The 619-nt window shown below is 50.9% G+C and overlaps 1 protein-coding gene across 1 annotated transcript; it reads left to right on the plus strand.

The window, feature by feature from the left end:
- Positions 1-42: 42 nt before the first annotated feature.
- LOC121939824 (probable glutamate receptor) lies at positions 43-612 on the plus strand (the record flags this gene model as incomplete). Its single annotated transcript, XM_042482763.1, has 2 exons — positions 43-261; positions 418-612. Coding segments are annotated over exons 1-2 (309 nt in total), but the record flags the coding sequence as incomplete, so codon positions are not given.
- Between the last annotated feature and the right edge of the window lie 7 nt (positions 613-619).

The raw sequence follows: 619 nt of genomic DNA on the forward strand, positions 1-619 counted from the left end.
CTGCAGCACTGCAGCCACTCAGCTGCTGTCTCTGTCCCCTCAGGTGCCGGTCCTCACCCCAAAGCCCTATCTGGACGTCTGGTCAGCGCCATCTGGTGGCTGTTTGCTGTGCTGCTCCTGGCCAGCTACTTCAGCAACTTCAGCTCCATGCTGCACTCCAACCACAAACACGTCTCCATCGAGAGTTTCGAGGACCTTGCCAACCAGGATGTGATTGACTATGGCACCTTGGAGGCTGGATCCACCATGCTCTTCTTTAAGGCACATTCATCAATCATTACAGCTGATTCATAATGTCAGAGACAGGCTCATAGAATTGAATGGAAAAACATATTCTCTTGCATGCTCAGAATATAGCGCTGAGCATGTGAGATGATTAACATGTTTTTTTCTATTTTGCATTGTTTTGCTACCCAGCATTCCACCAACCCTCTGCACCAGCGTATCTACCAGCACATGGAGCGTAAGAAGAGCTTCGTTTCCAGCACTCAGGAGGGCGTTCGCCGCTCCCAGGAGGGGAACTTTGCCTTCATCGGTGAAGCTGTGTCCTTGGACTTGGCAGTAGCTCGCTATTGCAATCTGTGCCGTTCACAGGAAGTCATCGCTATGAGAGCCTACA

Source organism: Plectropomus leopardus, unplaced genomic scaffold (genome assembly GCF_008729295.1).
Source record: "Plectropomus leopardus isolate mb unplaced genomic scaffold, YSFRI_Pleo_2.0 unplaced_scaffold62117, whole genome shotgun sequence".
Taxonomy (NCBI): domain Eukaryota; kingdom Metazoa; phylum Chordata; class Actinopteri; order Perciformes; family Serranidae; genus Plectropomus; species Plectropomus leopardus.